The 17,474-nt window shown below is 49.1% G+C and overlaps 1 protein-coding gene across 4 annotated transcripts in view; it reads right to left on the reverse strand.

Annotated features, from left to right (window-relative positions):
* The window catches only part of LOC8053772 (phosphatidylinositol-binding clathrin assembly protein LAP), a 44,676-nt gene that overhangs the window by 15,655 nt on the left and 11,547 nt on the right, over positions 1-17,474 (reverse strand). For 2 of the 4 annotated variants that reach the window (XM_040219106.2, XM_040219105.3), the window contains 10 exons: positions 16,837-16,942; positions 16,276-16,315; positions 16,136-16,192; positions 15,311-15,422; positions 15,128-15,234; positions 10,045-10,086; positions 8,834-8,922; positions 6,871-7,030; positions 4,480-4,539; positions 2,881-3,184 (listed from right to left, as the gene is read on the reverse strand). In XM_040219106.2, the coding sequence (XP_040075040.1) occupies positions 2,881-3,184; positions 4,480-4,539; positions 6,871-7,030; positions 8,834-8,922; positions 10,045-10,086; positions 15,128-15,234; positions 15,311-15,422; positions 16,136-16,192; positions 16,276-16,315; positions 16,837-16,942 (1,077 nt within the window). The remainder of the gene's footprint in view (positions 1-2,880; positions 3,185-4,479; positions 4,540-6,870; positions 7,031-8,833; positions 8,923-10,044; positions 10,087-15,127; positions 15,235-15,310; positions 15,423-16,135; positions 16,193-16,275; positions 16,316-16,836; positions 16,943-17,474) is intronic. The other 2 variants (XM_040219108.3, XM_040219107.3) reach the window with 1 other exon arrangement.

Below are 17,474 nucleotides of genomic sequence, written 5' to 3' on the forward strand. Positions count from 1 at the left end.
AATGTTTTACAGTAACTCTAAAAGGGTAGAGATGGGTTGCAGCATTTTCAGTCTTTACTGTTCTTTAAATTATCACTAGTTTCACTGTATCTAAAAGGGACATTAAGTGTTTTCAGGTGTCTACATATTAGTTAAAAAGTTTTTTTATCTGACATGGCATCATGTACGATGAGTACAATACTGACAGATGAGGTAGGTATTGACAGGTGCTACCAAACTAACAAGGAACCTTGAATTTGACTGGTTATCTAGATTGGAATTATTTATATCACCATAATAAGAACATGTGTATTCCCAGGATTTCCAGATTAGTATGTGCCTGTTCCATTTTGTTTATAACCGTCAGTTTCATGATGCCTTCTCACCATTTAGATAGTCGCTTAATGCTCCCCATCTGTACTGTTGTGTACACACTCGAAACTGGCAAGCTGTTGAGGTGAAGTAATGTAGTGGCTAAAGCTGGACAATCGAACAAATGTGGGCACCAAAAGACAACAAGTACCACCTTCCCAACCACCGCATACACAACTACTCTCATCACTCTGGTTGCTGTGTTTGAATCTCGTTATTCAACGATAAAAACAAATCCATACCCTATCTCAAAAGGACAGTGATCTTTGTACAGAAAGCTCGATTTCAAATAAGAGCAAAATGAGCAAAGAGATAAACAGTCCTAATGAGCCCTCCCCCAGCATAACGTAGGGTGAACCAAAAGATGGCTGAAACTCTACAAGGAAATGTGTCGTAAGTAGTGATGGGCCGAACTTTTGCCGAATCGAAAGTTCGGCGCCGAATCTTCGGATTCGGCAAAGCCGAACTTTTCTAAAGATTCGGCAAAAATACATTGTTACCAGACTCGATATTTCATTTTTTTTCTGGCGAAAAAAAAAAAGGTTTTATGTTTCTTTTTTTCTTAACTTAAATGCTACATGTAATGCATAGTGACATAGTTATTACTAAATAAGGTGATGTTCTACAAGATAATTGTATCGGTGTTGTTTTTGTGTATTTACTGGCAATTTAAGTGACTCCTTGCAGAAGTGGCGTGACAACAAGGTTGGGTAGAAGCGAGCGTGGCGCAGTCACGAATCACGCTACGAGAGTTTCTGTTTTGAGGCATCATCAGCGCAAGCCTGCATGTGTGTGTACATTGCTACAATGAAGGCAACAACGCTGCGTTCTTGCTTTCTCTGGGAGTCGCCGTTTAGTGCACGAAAATGAATGCAACGGTTGCTGAGCCTTCACCAGAAGAGAGAATAATAATATTGTAAATATTCATGTACTTGGATTTGAGTCACATGACGTTAGCTTTGCATGAAAGTGTGCGTCCCATATTCGCAACGTCTCGTTTTTAACCTTTAAAATGCCTGTTTCTGGTGTTAGCACACACACAAACGTTTTGGAAGATAGGGACAGTGAATGTCGGATGTGCAACGTCGAGCATTATAGTTCTGTGTTTAGTTTTATGCAGATACATGAAAATCGCGAAATAACACTAATTGAAAAAAGCAATATTATTTTGTTTTGGAACACACTACTCCCGAGCCAAACAGAATTGTTATAATTGCGAGAAGTGCTTTAAATAAATTCTCGGCCAATGTCTCAATGTTTCAGAATGCATCGCATCTTTTGTCACTTGCGCAGTGGACTGCATAAATTACTTAGTCAATCTTCTATTCTTGAGGCAGAAAATATTGAAGAGAACCACACTCGCTCACAAACGCACTGTTACCGTGTTGCCTAACCCACACCGCGCCGTAACCGCTGGTTGTACTACACTGCACGATGGTAACCGCAATACTGAACGGCGTCCATTTGCAATTCAAGGCTCCGTCGCGTTCTCGCGTGTGCGCAAACATTTGCCGAATTTTTGCCGAATCTTTGCAGAACTTTCCTGCAAAAGTTCGGGTTTTACCGAACTTTGCCGAATCTGAAGTTCGACAGATTCGGTCCATCACTAGTCGTAAGGTCACGACCTTGTCCACAAGGCTTCCGATTCCCCCAGAACATTAGTAAACCAACTTCAGCGGAAACATGGGTTTAAAATTTTAGAACACTCATTCCTTTTCTTTCCTTTCACGCCTTTTCTGCGAGCGAACCTTATTCCCACACGGGGAGATTTATAATATGCGTAGGCACGTTCCTTATTCCGTTGGCAACAGTACGACATGCCCGTAAATGAAGCAGCGCTTGCATTCCCGCGGAAAAAGAACCTCCGTGCGAGTCCACCTTTGGAAATAAACTGTACTAATCGATCGAGGCGGTCTTATGCACAACAGCTTTTTTATGCATTTTTCTTTCCTAGACACTCCGATTGCGCCTCAAGGACGCAGCAACAGTCGCCTCGGTAACGAAATGGCCGCGTCGGCATCTTAAAAGTTTCGGTTGGGTGCCCGGACTGAGTCTCCGACTAGCGCATTTACCGCGTTTTAAGAAAGAGGTCCCTAGATTTCTGCCCGACGTCGTGAATGTGTCGGTGCCATTGCTGACCAAGATCCTGGCGGTGTCGCAACGGCAGTGGTAACCGACAAACACCCGTTCTGTTCCAGTTTGCTCTCCAGCCCGACACTCCACTAAAGCTTTGGCAGGAAGGAAACGAAACTCCACAATGACGGCGACACGCGCATCTGCTCGTACTTTGTTTGCCGTAACTTTTAGCACAGACTGCTGGGATTGCGATATTGGACGACACGGCACGCCTGCTTCGGTAACATTTGCTGCCACTTGGAAACCACTTGCGATGCAAGGCTAAGGACAAGACGCTAAACACTTGGGTCCAAGGCACATTCTAGTCACTATATCTTCGCTTTCCTACATAGCCCTTCGACACATGCAAACGCAGAATTAGAGGCATGCAGAAGCAGCCGCTGCACCACCCACCGTTGGCAGTGAACTGGGCAAAGGCCTGCTGCGACTGCAGGGGCGGAGACTGGATGCGGTCGGCGGCAAATGGGGAGGCGCTTGCGGCGGCCCCACCGGCCTCCGCAAATGGGTTGCCCAAGCAGAGCAGGTCGTCGCTCGCCTTTCCTGATGCCCCCGACAGTTCCGCCGCCCCCGACGAAAACAGATCCAAGATGGCCTCTCCCGAGGCGGCCGGCGGCACGTCGCACGGAGACGACAGGAACGGGTTGGTGCTCGTGCCGCCGTCGCCCGCGTGTCCTCCTGATTCCTTCAGGTGGCGCTCCTGCGAACAACAGAGACGGCAGACGCGTGCTCGAGAGAAAATACACCGATGTGGGAATGCCATTGCGGCGAAACGAAGACTGGAAGGAGCCATGCAGGTGCGGGAAGAGTGACACGCGAGGCGGAAGCCAAGGCTCGGGTAAAAACTGGGCAACGCAAACGCGGCCAGTGTTTGTCTCGCCTAATCCACCGACTTCCGAGACGCGCTGGCGCAGAAACTGCGGCACACGTACACAGATACAAAATGTCTGAGATTAGAAGGGACGCACACTCAGGTACGACTGCTTTTGGGACGTGTACTTAGAAGTTCAGTAGAGCACAAGCCACAGGTGCGCTAAAGGGTGACGAAGCAATATGCGCACCACAGCCAGTCTAATTCTGCTTCATTTCGAGGTCTGGGATATGAAGGACTTCCAGGAAGACGGTGGATTAAGCATACTTCCAAACCTATGCGGAGGGCAAGTCGTCCGCTTCTTGTGCAGGAGTTGCAGTGACGTCATAACAACGCCGAACTCCGATTGAAAGCAACCTCAATGCTGGATGCCTCGAGGTCTACCCACCATTTTTTTTCAATAGGCCAATAAGACCTCGGCATTCTGACATCATCGGAACTCCAGAGTAAGAAGCAAACGAACTCGCGCTTCGCATAGTTCTAGACAAAGTAGGAGCCAACGCACATGCAAGCAGTATGGGCCCAGGGCAAAGAAAAGGCCGTGCAACGGACGGCACCACCTCAACATCATGCATGCGCGCGCTAGGCACGCGAGCCAAACAAGTTGGATGGGGCACGGGCGGAAAGCGGTACGGCACCAACGTCTCACCTCGGCACTGCCAGAGGCTGGCTGTAAAGAGGGGCTAAGGTTAGTGGGCAACAAAGCCAAACACACACACACACACACTCCCCCTCCCCTGCGGCACAAAGCACAGAGCGTAGCGGGCGGCAACATCTCCGGCTACGAAGCAGCGAGGCACGGATGTCGCACCCTTCAAGTACCCAGGAGCCAACGACCGCAGTCTCCGAGGAAAGCGCTCGGGCGAGACTCCGCAGCCCCACGGCCGTGGAGTCGTTTGCCACGACGGAGCACCGCAAACGCTCGAGCGTCAAAGGGCCGCCCCCGTTGCACCCGGGGAACACCCGAGAAACCCGCACCAGCCGTTCACCCACTGCGAAGGAGTCCCGCAAGACGACGGGAGAGACGGCACGCAGAGAACAGAGATGCCCGCCACAGCCACCGCGACAGACAGGACACACTGATTCGAGACAGCCCATAGACGCCACGGGGGAAGGGTACTAACCAACTCGTCCCACTTGAAGTCACTCGAGGAGAGGTCCTGCGATGCTGCGGCAACCTCCGACTACACGGGAAGACAAGGCAGTCATCGGCAAGGGCGCTACGCTACGTCTGCCGCCATGGGCCAGTCGCTACACATCGTGCACCTCGCACCGTCGCGAAAACTACGTAGGAAATGCCTTCGCATCCCTGGCTTCAGCAATTAACATTATTGCGAGATATTTGGTAAAAGATAAGAGAGCTCCCGAAGCTTACTGTTACATGTGCTGAATGGGTTTGAGAGGATGTTGCTCTATACTGTCACCACTGACTGCAAGAGGCCCAGGCAATGAAAGCTGCCTTGAAATATGCTTCAAAGGGGGCAGGCTGTGAGAGGATGGCGAGTCTTGCCCTTGTTAGCCACACCTACATATTTTATTATTAGAATCTATTTTACAGCTCGGAGTAAGAGTTAAACTTGAGGAAACCTCTCCACACACTTTAACGCAGAATGTGTTTTATGAGCCGATTTTCATAGAGCTATGTAACGTTTGTAACAGCTGCAACAAAAAATTGAGACCGAAAAACCGTACGCCCATAGGGAACCATATAAAATGATTGGTGATCAACGTGATTTAAACTCACCACCTCGAGATAGTGAGCTAGCACCCACAGAAAGCGAGGTAGCCGTCAAGCACTATACCATTTCCTTCCTTGGAAGGCCTCTTGCACATTCTGTGCCTACCAGTCTTGTCAACATGATCGAGCTTGTACAATTTTACGGTTATTCGTGATATCTCTGTTCAACGTACACCATGCACAAATGGCAAAAACTAAAGTGAGAAAAACATCCAGGACCCCTAGACGGCTAAGCAAATGCCCGTTAATTCCTTCGAAGACATTGCGACTGCAAGCCGTATCCAAAGTGGGGACTGAGGAATCATTTGAACATTTTAACCTCGCGCAGATGGTTCCTGGTCAAACTCGCTCCTACAACTAGCCCTCCCTGAAAAGCCGATTGACCAATCATCCCACTTGACCGCCAGAGCAGCGCAGAACGTCTCGCCCCCCACGATGGTGCATGGCAAGGGTCGGCGTGTTCCGTAGGAAGCCCAGGTGCAAAAGCGCGGGAGAACTGCTGGTTAGCGACCTATGTTCTCCCGCAGCAAGCCAGCACTAAAGGGTTTTCAAAGCAGAACACGAAGCAGTGAGAGTACAGGCCATGCCCCACATCTCGGGTTAACGCGATGTCCGAAGAGGGGGGAGGGAGGGAGGAAGACGAAATTAAGAATGAAACCATTTGGGTGGGGTAACTTTCCCTCTTTCTTCAAAAGCAGGAAATGGGAGGATATACTCCATAGGCGCCGTGAAAAGTACAAGTAGATGGAAATCTCTGCACCTGGTGAATACCTCACTTACCATAAAAAAAAAAAGTAAATCGAGCAGAAGGGGGGTTTATTTATCCTACCAGAACAGTGAAATGTGCGCTCAATGCCATTAAAACAAGCCTCGAGGCATTGGCATTTAATCCTATCGCTGAATTGCTATACTCCGTTTCCCCTTAGGATGGACCGTGGTAGATGCTACGAGCCATCCCAGCCATTCAGCGCCGCTAATGCATCCTGACTACGCACGTCGCAGCTCTACTGCTGAAGGTCACACGACACTTGAATGGCCTTAAATTGGCTCCGACAGCTCGCAGTGCGTCCGCGGTCTATCCTAAAGGAGAAATGGAGCACAAACAAATTAGTACAAAATGAAGGCCTAACAGTTTCAAAATCGACTCCGTCGCCAGCTTCGCTCCGAAGGAACGAGCGGGCACATAGCTCACATTAGGACCGATCGTCCTCCCCGCTTTTTCTAACTTGCCGACCATAGCCTTAAAAAAATTTGTCTCTCCGACGGAACACTCCTGCCGCCATTCCGGAGGCATCTCCACATGCTTCAGAAGCTCGCTCGCGGTTGCCTCAAAAATCTTCCCACGCAGGAGACATGTTTACTCCGCTCAAACCATTTCGACCAGAAAAGGGAAATACGACCATCCGTTTCGGCCGAGTTGTTAAAACCGGTGACAGCCGGCAACGACCGATCATACGCGACTGGAAGAGTGGGCTTTAGTAACGCCACTCTACAGAGCACTTGCAGCGGCTCTACCTCGGCGTTACTATGGTGCCCAGCTCACCGCCTAGAGCGCATCTCCAACCAGCACATTTCCAGAGTCCTCAAAAGTGGTCCCTCGATTTCTGCCCGACGATATATAAAAAAAAAAAAAAAGTCATCATCCGCTCGGGGACCACTTTCGACGCACAGGTGGGCCGGGACGCCCAATGCGGAGTTCGGAGAAGCATTCCGGGAGCGGCACCGGAACGGCGAGCCCTCGCAGAGAGTAGACGCGGTTCGAGGACCGCTCGCCCACCTTGAGCTGGTTCATGATGGCGGCCTCCTCCTCGAGGGCCTTGCGCACGCTGGCCTCGTCCAGCCGCACCCCATTCGGCTCGTTGCCCGTCCCGCCGGCCGAGCCAAAGGCGCTGCTGGTGGACGACAGGGCCGTCACCGCACTCTGCAGGTTGCTCGCCCTGGGGCCCCATCGCGCCACCCCACACGCGGTGGGAAGGGTCGGGAAGGGGGGAGGGGGGGAAAGGGGAAAACAAAGCAAAACGAGGGTCAAACTGCGTGGCAGGCAAAACCAAGGGCAAAACTCAAAAGGAAAGAAAACAAAGCTAAGAGCAAACAAAAACAAAAGAAGCAGGCGACGGGACTAAAGGCCCATTTGCACACTTGCGGCTGCTTAAGCCCGAGTGGCTTAAAATTTTCAATCTCTTACGGGAGAACACTGTGCTACCATCTACTGAGTAGCCGTAGAACTCTCGGTATTTCAGTACATTTCCCCTTTTTTCCTCCCATCATTCTTTCTTGGCTCGAAAAACTTGACGTCATTAGCAATGATTTCTTATTGAAAATACCAAAAAACCTTCGCTGTAGTGAAATGCAGTTCCAGGCTCGACTCTGAGGGCGCTGGCGCGTTTTCTCGACGCAAGGGATCGCAAAAAGTCAATCCTGAGCAAATACAAGCGCATGAATGGTCCTTAGCTCAAGCACAGTAAAGGGGTGAAAACGGCCGGGGAAAAACTCGCGTAGGCACGCTTGTGGCCAGCGTTGCCAGACCTTAATCCGTTTAAACCGTAGCGGGTATAGCTTTTTCTATTCTTTTCCAAAGCGGGTTTATGTGTGGGTAAAGCTGCCAAAAAAAATGCCCCAAAACCCAGAACAGTCGCAGAGAACGATGCCAATCGTGCCAACAAGCGTGGAGCTTGAACAAAAATGGTAGAATGCCCATAAAAAAGGAGTAAATTTTTTAAACCTTGCCAAAACATGCTATACTAGTTTTTGGAAACTGCTAACCTCTATAGTGAACAAAAGCGACGCATCTGACAAAATAAAAATCTCTTACAGAGCTCTAGCATAACATTAGGCGGAGGTGGTTGGTAGCAAAGCATAGCCACAGTCGTGCAATGCGATTCAGCAACATGCAAAAAGTGCACCAACCCATGTATGAAATGAAGGCATTGCCAAGAATCAGCTGCTTCGACTACTAGGGAATAATGTAAAAAAAGGGGGGGCTGGAGCAGAAGGAAGGGGCAGGGTTCCCAGAGCCCAAAGGACTTTCAGCCAGTAAAGGCTAAGAAAACTGACCGATTTGGTGCAGTTTAATGGGTAGAGATGCAGTATCACTACCTTCAACTCCCGTCACAACCCTGGCTGAGAACAGATGACTTTCACTCGAGCTCAGAGCACAATATCAAAGGAATGAGAACAGACAGGTTCAAGTAAAGCCCTTTGACGTGTCTACACTTGTCTTAACAAGTAACGACAAACGCTCCAATACTCGTGCCCTTGCAGCTCTCGAAAGTAAATGGCAGCGCAGCACTGAAATAAGCTATCAAGAGACCATGTTATTTTTGCAGCACTCGCTGGTGACATTTCTTACGAAACAGTGGTTTAAACACTCGTAAGAAGCACAATGCATAAGGCAATGGTTCAAGGTGATTGCAGTGTCCAATACGCCCGTCCATAAACACATTCTGGCAACTTGGCAAAAATTTTGACAAAAGTGAGAACAGTTTGAGTCTGAAACAAGTATGATTTCAAATTTATTCTAGCTCCTGGGAGCCCAAATAATTCTGGATTTCTAGTGACGTCTATCAAACTTCTGAAAGACCTCCTGGTAAAAGAAAGTTGTGCATAAATTCAACCCCCCCCTTAAAAAAAAAAGAAAAGCCTTTTTTTGTTTTAATTAACATTCCCCTAACTCTAACTCCTCGAGACTAAACCCAATCACTTTGAGACTGCTTGAAAAGTTGGTTGTAGGGTTGCCCCACCTCGAGGAGGCAGTGCTGGTTGTGGCCCCTTTCCTGCCTTCCAGCGCAGCCAGATGCTGTTCCAGGGCATCCAACAGACTGCTGGGTGCCTGCAAGAAGCAACCAGAGACAGAGCCCCAATGTTTGTTACGACCTACAGGCATTACATCTGTCCGCAATTAGTCTATGCATCCGGCTTTGAGCATGATAATTAAGCCCCGTTTCTCGGCCCACATTTCAAGCAATAACACATTGGGGTGCCAAGCAAAAAAAACTGGAGTCAAATTAACTGTATTGAGAGACAAAGCATTTTTAGGGAAGAAATGCTTAGAAGTAGATTGCTGCAACCACCAGGCAAGTATAGATACATCTAATTATTTTATGTGAGAAATCTAATTGTATTTCTAAAGAACACATAAGAAATGAGGCCACTGCAAGACACTTCTGGCATCAACCTACCGTGAAGCAAACCTGGAAGCGGAAAAACAAGATGCTATATTCAGCTCTGTGTGGGCAGTATAGGATCACAAAGGAGAATATAAATCAGCAGAAAACAGAGTCAAGCCATAGGCATTAAAGGGAAGATGGGGCACTTCTACATTTGAGAAAAAACGCATGAATTGCGTTCATTTGGCCTATAGAATAACATATATCAAAATTATATTTCAATGCGACGTGCCGGAGAGCCGCAAGAGCAATTTCAAAATAGGGCTGAAGCCCCGCCCCCCTAGCCTTGGGCAGCCAAAAGAGCCGTCGATGACGTCACGGACAGCGACTGTCTTTCGCATTTTTCTCGCGTTTAACAATACTTACGCAGCAAATGGTTTGGGTATTCGGGTTCACGGGGTAAAAATACACTAGAATTCACTTCTAACTCATTTTTTCCATGAAGCACCGTAGCTTCCCTTTAAAGCGGGCACATCATTAGTTGGCCAATTTCTTCCTTCTTTCGTTTGAAATGTTTCATTGTCAAAGCACGAATGACAAAATTTCGAGCCAACAAAATGCCACTCCGCTTTGATCCCACCATCATTCTTACCTCCACCGTCCTATTTTCAAAGTCTGAAAGGAATGTTTCGAAGTACTGAAAAAGAGCAGATAACCGCAGAAAGATGTGAATCCCTCATGATTTACGAAGCGAATTCACTCTGCCCTCCAGAGGTAGCACTGTTTATGAAGGAACACCTAACACAGAGGGTGTGAGTTGTTGCACATGCAGAAGGGAAACCTACCTTGGTCAGATCTGGAATGTCTCCTTTGTCGATGCCTACATTCTGCGGAAAAAAAGAAAGTGAAATATTAGCACAGATTGACTCTTAAAGCCTCAATGCATCTCGATTAGCCCGAATAGTTTGTATTCCCACCAATACAGGAACTACCATAACCAGGACAGGAGCTTCTTAACCTTCAAATAAACCAGAAGGAACTGGATGTCCAGTAAAACAAACGCCCAATATCTGACGAGACATCCCCTGAAGGGACTGTCGCATCGCTAAAATTGCCAATCTTTCCATTCAAACAAGGACCAAAATGACCTGAGCAAGTTTTTCCTTGAGACCGTCCCATCTGGACCGACGCCCGAGACCGTCCCATCTGGACCGACGCCCGAGACCGTCCCATCCGGACCGACGCCCGAGACCGTCCCATCCGGACCGACGCCCGAGACCGTCCCATCCGGACCGACGCCCGAGACCGTCCCATCCGGACCGACGCCCGAGACCGTCCCATCCGGACCGACGCCCGAGACCGTCCCATCCGGACCGACGCCCGAGACCGTCCCATCCGGACCGACGCCCGAGACCGTCCCATCCGGACCGACGCCCGAGACCGTCCCATCCGGACCGACGCCCGAGACCGTCCCATCCGGACCGACGCCCGAGACCGTCCCATCCGGACCGACGCCCGAGACCGTCCCATCCGGACCGACGCCCGAGACCGTCCCATCCGGACCGACGCCCGAGACCGTCCCATCCGGACCGACGCCCGAGACCGTCCCATCCGGACCGACGCCCGAGACCGTCCCATCCGGACCGACGCCCGAGACCGTCCCATCCGGACCGACGCCCGAGACCGTCCCATCCGGACCGACGCCCGAGACCGTCCCATCCGGACCGACGCCCGAGACCGTCCCATCCGGACTGACGCCCAAGACTCAACTGGACTGCAAGACTGTCTCATGTGGACCGACACTCGAAACCGTCTCCATGTGGATTGACACTCGAAACCGTCTCATGTGGACCGACACTCGAAACCGTCTCATGTGGACCGACACTCGAAACCGTCTCATGTGGACCGACACTCGAAACCGTCTCATGTGGACCGACACTCGAAACCGTCTCATGTGGACCGACACTCGAAACCGTCTCATGTGGACCGACACTCGAAACCGTCTCATGTGGACCGACACTCAAAACCGTCTCATGTGGACCGACACTCAAAACCGTCTCATGTGGACCGACACTCAAAACCGTCTCATGTGGACCGACACTCAAAACTGTCTCATGTGGACCGACACTCAAAACCGTCTCATGTGGACCGACACTCAAAACCGTCTCATGTGGACCGACACTCAAAACAGTCTCATGTGGACCGACACTCAAAACAGTCTCATGTGGACCGACACTCAAAACCGTCTCATGTGGACCGACACTCAAAACCGTCTCATGTGGACCGACACTCAAAATCGTCTCATGTGGACCGACACTCAAAACAGTCTCATGTGGACCGACACTCAAAACCGTCTCATGTGGACCGACACTCAAAACAGTCTCATGTGGACCGACACTCAAAACCGTCTCATGTGGACAGACACTCAAAACCGTCTCATGTGGACCGACACTCAAAACCGTCTCATGTGGACCGACACTCAAAACCGTCTCATGTGGACCGACACTCAAAACCGTCTCATGTGGACTGACACTCAAAACCGTCTCATGTGGACTGACAGAGCCTCGCACGTTTGGCATATGACACTGCATTGTTGAGCCCAGAGCTTGCCGAATGCCTAGTAAGTTGCAGTAATTGCAGCATTAAGCACGGGACAAAACAGTTAACCTGTTACTATACTGGACAAATCTACTTAAGGGAGGACGCGGGCTTTGAAAACCGAAAAATCGCGAAAAAGTCGATTTTTAGAAAACCTTATTTTTCGGTTGTATATCTCATAAACAACCTATGTAATTATCAGCACCAAATACAACGGGGAAATATTTAAAAACAATTATTTACGAGGCCTGGGTAGCATCCAAGCGACGGTCAAACGTCAAAATCAACCCCAACTTCGCGCGCTCGCCATTTCCGACGCGTTCGGTCGACAGCCGCCATCTCAGTCTTGTTTTGAACGTGAATTCTTTCTCTTTTTTTTGCCAGCTCCCAAAATGGCGTCGCCCGCGTGGTTACGGCGTGGTCGCCGTTCTTCCATGTCGCAATCGCAAGAACGCGATTGGACAGAGCGCGCGCTGGAGGAGCGTGCGGGGGAGCGCGCGACTGCTATTGGCTGGGACGCGATTTCTCCGCGCGCGGAGCGCTCTCCTCCTCTTCCATTTCTCCTGCTGTTGCCGCTCGCGTCGTCTGCTTTTGGTAGTGGTCTGCTTGCACGCGCTCTTGCTTTGTCAGCTCCGCTTCGTTTTTCGCCAACTTTACGATCGTTTTCCGAACTTTCTTTGAGTAGTTTCGTGTAGCGTGCCCGTCTGTTTCGTGGTCGCACACAATGCGGGGTTTGAAGTACAAGACGGTGCGCGCGTTTGGCGCGCGGAAGCGGTCCATGAAGTTAGTGCGGATGGCGAAGTTGGAAGTTTCTGCACGGCGTGCCGTCAATGATGATCGTGTCAACACTTCCAGTGATGGATTTTCTGTGCCATCGGCTGTCGTCGAGGAAGAACGCATCGCCCCGCTCACGCCTGGAGTACCGAGCATACCGACCGTTGTGGTTCCTCCCGAGATCGTGGGTCCCAGCGCCCGTCTTCCGCGACAAGTGGGAGCGCGTCTTCCAGCACCCATCTACCCATCTGCGGACACATTTCCTGACACGTGAGGAGATCGAAGCAGAAGCTAGACATCGTGATACCGTTCAAGCCGAACTTGGAGCTAAGCCAGCAACCCAGAGGAAGTTTGAAGCCATGCTGCCCGATCCCACGCCTGCCTCTGCTACAAGCCAAGGTGAGAAGTTCTGCCTTGTTCAGATCGACGTTTTGAGCAACCTGCTCTGCTGCACAGTGTGCAAGCATTGCTCGGGGACTGGACTGACTGTCCAAGAAGGCACCAAACTTGGACTGGCAGCAAAACTCGAGGTTGTATGCCCCCATTGCGGCATTATTGCAAGTTCCTGGACTTCGCCACGCCAGCAAGACTCGAGGGCCTTCGAAGTCAACATCCGCTCCATCATGGCAATCAAGCAGATAGGAAAGGGGCAGACAGCTCTCAATGACTTTTGGGCAGCTATGAACGTCTCCCACAGAGGTCTCCACCACAAAACGTTCCAAGAGCACCTGAAGAAGACCTTCAGAGAGCCAGAGGCCCTGTGCATGGAAAAGTTTTATGCCGAGTCAGCTGTCGCGGTGAAGACAGCCTGTAAGAAGATGGACCCGGGGTTCTGCAAGGATGTCACCGTGGTGTATGACGGCACATGGCACAAGAGAGGGCACACATCTCACATCGGAGTCGGGTCAGTCATAGAATACCACACAGGCCTCATCTTGGACGCCGTGGTTTTATCCAACCTGTGCCTTGGGTGCCAGACAGGACCCAAGCCTGGAGATCAAGGGTACGACAGCTGGCACATGCATCATGTCTGCCAGAAAAACACGGACGCCAAATCTGGGAGGATGGAGGTCGAGGCAGCCCTGACCCTCTTCAAGCGCTCTGTCTCCAAGCACGACCTGCGGTATACAGCACTTGTCTCCGACGGGGACAGCAGGACCTTCTCTGCCCTTACCGAAGAGAACGTCTACGGGCTAGTCCCCATCGTGAAGGAAGAGTGTTTGAACCATGTTCAGAAGAGAATGGGAACGGCACTGCGCAACCTTGTCCAGAAGAGCGACAAGCCGTTGAGCGGCAAGGGCAGGTTGACGAAGGCCCTTATCGACAAGCTTACCGACTACTATGGCTGGGCCCTCCGAAACAACTCCAAGGACGTGGCAGCGATGCAGCGTGCTGTTATGGCCACCTACCATCATGTCACGTCGACTGACCAGGAGCCTCACCATGAACTCTGTCCGGAGGGAGCTCAATCGTGGTGCCGTCATAGAGTTGCCGAGGCAAAAGGTGAGCCACAGCCCCAGCACAAGCACAAACTCCCAGCCTACGTCGCTGCAGCTATGCTGCCCGTCTACCAACGCCTTTCGCAGGTTTCTCTGCTTCAACGCTGCTTGGGAGCAAAGACTCAGAATGCATCCGAGTCTTTCCACTCTGTCCTGTGGTCTTTGATGCCTAAGGAACAGCATGCATCGCTGATCGCTGTCGAAACTGCACTGCATGAAGCGGTGTTGAGGTTCAACGCCGGCTGCTACAAGGCAACTGCAGAAATATCGGTTGCAGTGGGACTTCAGCCGGCCCATCTAGCCCTCCAACGAGCTGCCGAGAAAGATGCCCTACGTCTGCACAAGGCCAGCAAACGACATCAAGACAAGTTGGAAACGCGGAACAAGAAGAAAGTGCGCAAGAACACTTCTGACTATTCTGCAGGGTCATTCTAAAGCTGAAAATCTGTGTGCAACTTTCAAGTGCTGTTTTCTCAGAATGGATTTTTTCACTGCCGTGGCTGCTCGTCCCAGCGATATCTCAGGAACTAATGAATGGATTTTTGTACTGTCTTTTTTATTCTGTTCTCTAATAACTTTGTGAGGGCATAACAGAGCCCTTTTTTTAGAAAACTATGCTAAAAATTTATAATAAAAAAATTAAATTTGATGAATGTGGGTTTCATTGATTACACAAAATTCAAAGTTGCGTTAAAATCTTTCAACAAAGAAATTTAAAAAAGGGCTCTGTTATGCCCTGGGGAACCTATCCAGGGGTCATCATAACAAATTTTATGTCGCTACTACCTTTTTCAAATTCTCCAGACCTGGGATAAGGAATGCATATGGACAATTTTGATAAATATTTTTTAACTTGAGAAATAATATGCACAGCTCCATGAAACTTTGCAGTTACTCTTATGTCTGTGCTATAAATACACCCTGTAAATTTCGTTCAGATATCTCTAGAAATAAGAAAATTCATATTTATTCCCCACCTCCTCCCTTAAGAGTAGATATGAGTGCCCAACAGAAGAAAATGAAAGCAACCAGAAAGTCTTATCGCAAAGGGACTCACCTCGGCGACCTTGAGGAACTCTGCTACCCTGTCCATGCGGATGAGGAATTTCTTGTAGATGTCCAGAGCTTCCCTACAGTTTTTCTTGTTCATGTCGAAGTACTTCTCTGCAGTGGACATAAAAATAAAAGGCAAAATGAAGAGCTCGGCCGAGACAACAGAGGGTGACAGCGACAAACCCACCAAGTAGATTGATGATGCCGTCGTTGTAGCAGGCAAACAACCGAATCAGGTCTCGGAACAGAAGCATGAAGCAAGAGTTGATCACCCCATTGACGAGGTCATTTGCTGTGCACTGCGAGCGTGAAAGACAACCATGAGCATAGCACGAGACCTCATCTGCCCGGAGGCCACAGAAGAAACAACATACAACCGAGGTTACGGCAATGTATTTTGCACTTTCAAATCCGGGCAAATGCTGTCAATGATGAAAAGGGTATGCATGTATCATATGAATGTGCTCAAAGCTGAAGCAGTCAAACAACGCAGACTCTTACGAGGGGTCATATTGAAAGGAAAACCTCCCAAGTGTGCCACATGTGGCAATGCACATAATATACATTTGCAAGCAACTGCATTTCAGAAACAAGTCCCACCACCAAGTAAAACGCTTGGTAGGAACCTAAGTTTGGTAACCATCAAGCACTCCCAACAAGTCCTGAAGACTGGGCAATGTATGGGCACCAACTGCAGAGTGGCAGTGCCCAGAGGCTGTGCTTGCCAATGTGTATAGCCCCAACCAATCTTAGCAGTGAAGAAGTATAGCAGGAGCACGCTTAAAACCAATGAACCAAAACAGGCAGACACTCGAACAAACACAAAGGAATGAAACGAGAAATTCTTAGCTTCTCGTGTACCTGGCCTTGTCTTCAAGAGAAGTTGCTTTATCTGGAGAATGTTATAGTGCTACCAGGTTTCTCAAACAGATACAACCCCATCGTCTAAACCTGGTCAGTGCAAAGGCCAAAGAACACTGATGCGCAACAACAAAACTGACGGAAGACTCACGTCAAACTCTAGGAGAGCATCCAGTTGACTCTGTAGTGCAGGCACAGTCTTGAGAAGCTGAGTTGAGAAATGCGGGAAAATTACGTCAGAGCTCCTCCCCCGACCAAACATAAAGGGACCCGTAGTGAACGCCCACCCACCTTGTCTGTCGGCATGGTGCGCAGGGTGCCGTCTTCCTTCCTGAAAGACGTCGGGAGAGAGTCGCATTCCTACCATCAAACCAGCATGCATCAGCCTCAAACAAGTTTCTTGTCAAACAAAACTGCCGAGCCACTTAGCTTAGAGGATATGACAAGATGATAATACACAGAAAGTTATTACATTTCGGTTGTTCGTCACCATGCTTGCAAACAATCATAAATTTGTTAAATAAAACAGGAATGTTAGAAGAAAATTGTAGCACTCCGATAAAATGCAGAAGCTGCACTGTTCTTTCATTGATATTAAGGATGTTTTAATTCTTCCAAACGTTTTTGCTTATGGTGCATACAAGTATGCTGACAGACGCCCGCATAAGCTCACAACCTGTACAAGATAGAGCACTAGGATGCCACTTTACGTCAGCATTAAATGTGCACATCTTGCAGATGCCAGCAGAGGCTAGGGCACCTCTCACGTGGTCGCGCCTTGCAGACCACCATAGCACCCCTCGGCCAGGAGGCCCATTGAGTAAACTATGGAAGTACAGAGTGCCAACTCACCCCCTCTTCACCTTGCAGAAGTCAAATGCGACCGTGCGGTAGGAGACCGCCTTCTCAGTCAGGTACTTGGCGTACCGCCGAATGAAGGTCGACATGTCGAAGCCCGCTGAAGGAAAAAAAAGAATGCACGAGGCACAAAAAAGAAATAATAAAACCAAACGAAAATTCTCCTACTACAATGTTCTCCGACATCGCAGGCAAGTAGAGCTATAAAAGCTGCACTTTAGTAACTAGGTTAGTTACTGGAGCTGAAACTGAATTAGATTAATACAATTACACTCACACAAGCATAGTCATTTGTTATCTGTCAAGGTAATTTTCAGAAATAGAAACTGGAGTAACGTAAATGAACAAAAGTACAAGTAACTAATTCAATCAAGCTGTTAGTAACTGTTCAATTAAGTAGTCAATGACTAGTCAGTTACAGAAACTAGCAGCTACAAGTCAAGAACTGATTCAGTTAGTACTAACATTTAATTATAACTGATAGTAATTTATAGCAACCTCAATACTTTGCATCTCTGCTGGTATATACCAGGAATCACTAATGTATGTGCAGCTGTTTGTAGATTTTAAAGGGACTGTATGAAGCAGTCGTTAAATTCAAAACATTAAGTTCACTTGGATGAAAATCAATT

This window comes from Ixodes scapularis, unplaced genomic scaffold (assembly GCF_016920785.2).
Source record: "Ixodes scapularis isolate PalLabHiFi unplaced genomic scaffold, ASM1692078v2 PGA_scaffold2__306_contigs__length_199485367, whole genome shotgun sequence".
Classification (NCBI taxonomy): domain Eukaryota; kingdom Metazoa; phylum Arthropoda; class Arachnida; order Ixodida; family Ixodidae; genus Ixodes; species Ixodes scapularis.